The following is a 1,970-nucleotide window of genomic DNA, read 5'->3' as shown; positions in this document are numbered from 1 at the left end:
GACCCCTGCCGTCCGGCCGGCGCCGCTTGGGGGGGCGCGGAGGCTGGGCTATAGCCCTAGGGCTTTGGGGGCCAGTAGGAGTTTGCAGGGGGCCTCCACGAGTAGAAGTTGCTCCTTTGTTATGACCAACGGCTGGCCTGGCTGTTGTTGGAGCCAATCTGCCTGGGCTGGAGGTCACAGTCTCTGAAGCCGGGCGTCCTGGGTTCAGGTCCTGGCGATGCCACTTACTAGCTGCAGGACCTCGGGCAAGTGACTTAACCTCTCTGTGCCTCCCGGTCTCTACTCGTCAAGACAGGGATCATAACTATTCCCTCTTCCTCCCCGCCTGTATTTTACGTCCCGTCACCCCAAACAGATCTGAGGTTTCACGTTAATGCACCGCGGGAAACCCAGTGACAGAAACCCGATTTGTTTCCGCTGATGACCAGGCAGATAAGCAGGGAAGGGTGTTTGAGGCAGAGGGAATAGCCATCTCAGAGGCCCCGGGAGGCAGTGGCAATGCGGGGATCACGGGCATGTGAAGCGCGGCAGGGTCCCGACTGGCCCGGCCTCTACCTGGCGCCGTCCACAGGGCTCTTTGTGATGGATGAGGACGCCACCCTCCAAGACCTGCCCCCCTTCTGCGAGTCGGACCCCGAGAGCACAGACGGTGAGTGTCTCAGGCTGGCCCCACTCCTGCAGCTGGCGCTGGCCAGGGACAGGGACTGAAGCCCACCCTCTTCCCCAGACGGCAGCCTGAGCGAGGAGACCCCCACTGGCCCCGCAGCCTACGCGGTGCCCCCAGCCTCGGCCCTCCCCACACAGCAGTATGCCAAGTCCCTGCCCGTGTCCGTGCCAGTCTGGGCCTTCAAGGAGAAGAGGACAGAGGCGCGGTCGTCGGATGAGGAGAATGGGCCGGTGAGGGGCATGTGGGGGGAAGGGGGGGTGGGTGTCTAGATGGGTGCACCTCCTCCATGAAGCCCTCAGGCACAGATGCTGCTTTTCCCCACTGGCTGCTTAAACCCTCTCTTGCACCTCGAGAGGCAGCTTCTGGGGCCAGAGACGTGCAGCTTTACTGCTTGTAACGTGTCCTGGTCCCTGTAGAGATGGCCTCTCCTGGCCAGGAGCAGCTCTGCACAAGCCACAGGCATTTGACATTTCCTCCACATAGGGAAACTGAGGCACAGAAGGTCAAATCACCTCCCAGCCCCTCCCAAAATTTGACCCACCCCTTGTCCTCTGCTCCTCCCTCATGATGATCCAGTGTTTGGAGGGCTGGGCTGACCTGGGTGGGTCCTCCTCACCCACCACTTAGACTTCCTGAGGCAGAGGGGAAACTGAGGCACCAGGAGGACATGTCTTCCCTGAGGGGCAGAGCTGGGATTGGAGCCCAGGTAGGAGCTGTGTCCCCATAGGCCCCCCCCTCAGCCTCAGCCGTCCTCATGTACAAGCTGGCAATCACAACAGTGACACCCTGCTGCCCCCACCCCTGTCTGGCTGTAGGAGGGCCCAGCACGGCAGTGAGAGCTGAAGTTGGAGCGCAGGGCCTGGGCCTTGCGGGATCCGTCAGCGGCTGCTGTCCTTGCTGGCAGCTCGTGGCAACACAAGTCACTGAATGCCCGAAGCCCCCTGAGACCTGCACTCTGGGCCGAGCTCCTGCTGCCCAGGGCTGCGGGGCAATGGCAGGACCCTCCCTGGTGGGTCCTGTGTGCCGCGTGGCCACGTGGTGGGCCGTTCGCCTTTCCTGAGCAGTGGCTGAGCTGAAGATCTCATCTCAGCCCTCGCGGGGACCGGTTATCAGCCCCTTTTTCAGTGGGGGAACTGTGGCCTAAGCCGGTGAAACCTCTTGCCCACACCGAGTGGGTGGCAGGGGTGTTATTGGAACATGACGAATCCCCCGTCCAAATCCTCAGACGTGCGCACAGCCTTAGTGGTCAGCCACAGGCAGCACTTGCACTGTGCCAGAAGTAGCCGCCCATGGCCCAGCACCT

General features: G+C 62.2%; 1 protein-coding gene across 1 annotated transcript in view; it reads left to right on the top strand.

Annotated features, from left to right (window-relative positions):
• Window positions 1-1,970, top strand: part of AKT1S1 (AKT1 substrate 1) — a 6,425-nt gene that overhangs the window by 3,914 nt on the left and 541 nt on the right. The window contains exons 3-4 of the mRNA XM_021711244.1: window positions 572-649; window positions 728-897. Coding sequence (XP_021566919.1) covers window positions 572-649; window positions 728-897 — 248 coding nt within the window. The remainder of the gene's footprint in view (window positions 1-571; window positions 650-727; window positions 898-1,970) is intronic.

This window comes from Carlito syrichta, unplaced genomic scaffold, assembly GCF_000164805.1.
Source record: "Carlito syrichta isolate Samal-C Ts95f unplaced genomic scaffold, Tarsius_syrichta-2.0.1 Scaffold301956, whole genome shotgun sequence".
NCBI lineage: Eukaryota > Metazoa > Chordata > Mammalia > Primates > Tarsiidae > Carlito > Carlito syrichta.
This window is presented reverse-complemented; position numbering and strand designations above follow the sequence as displayed.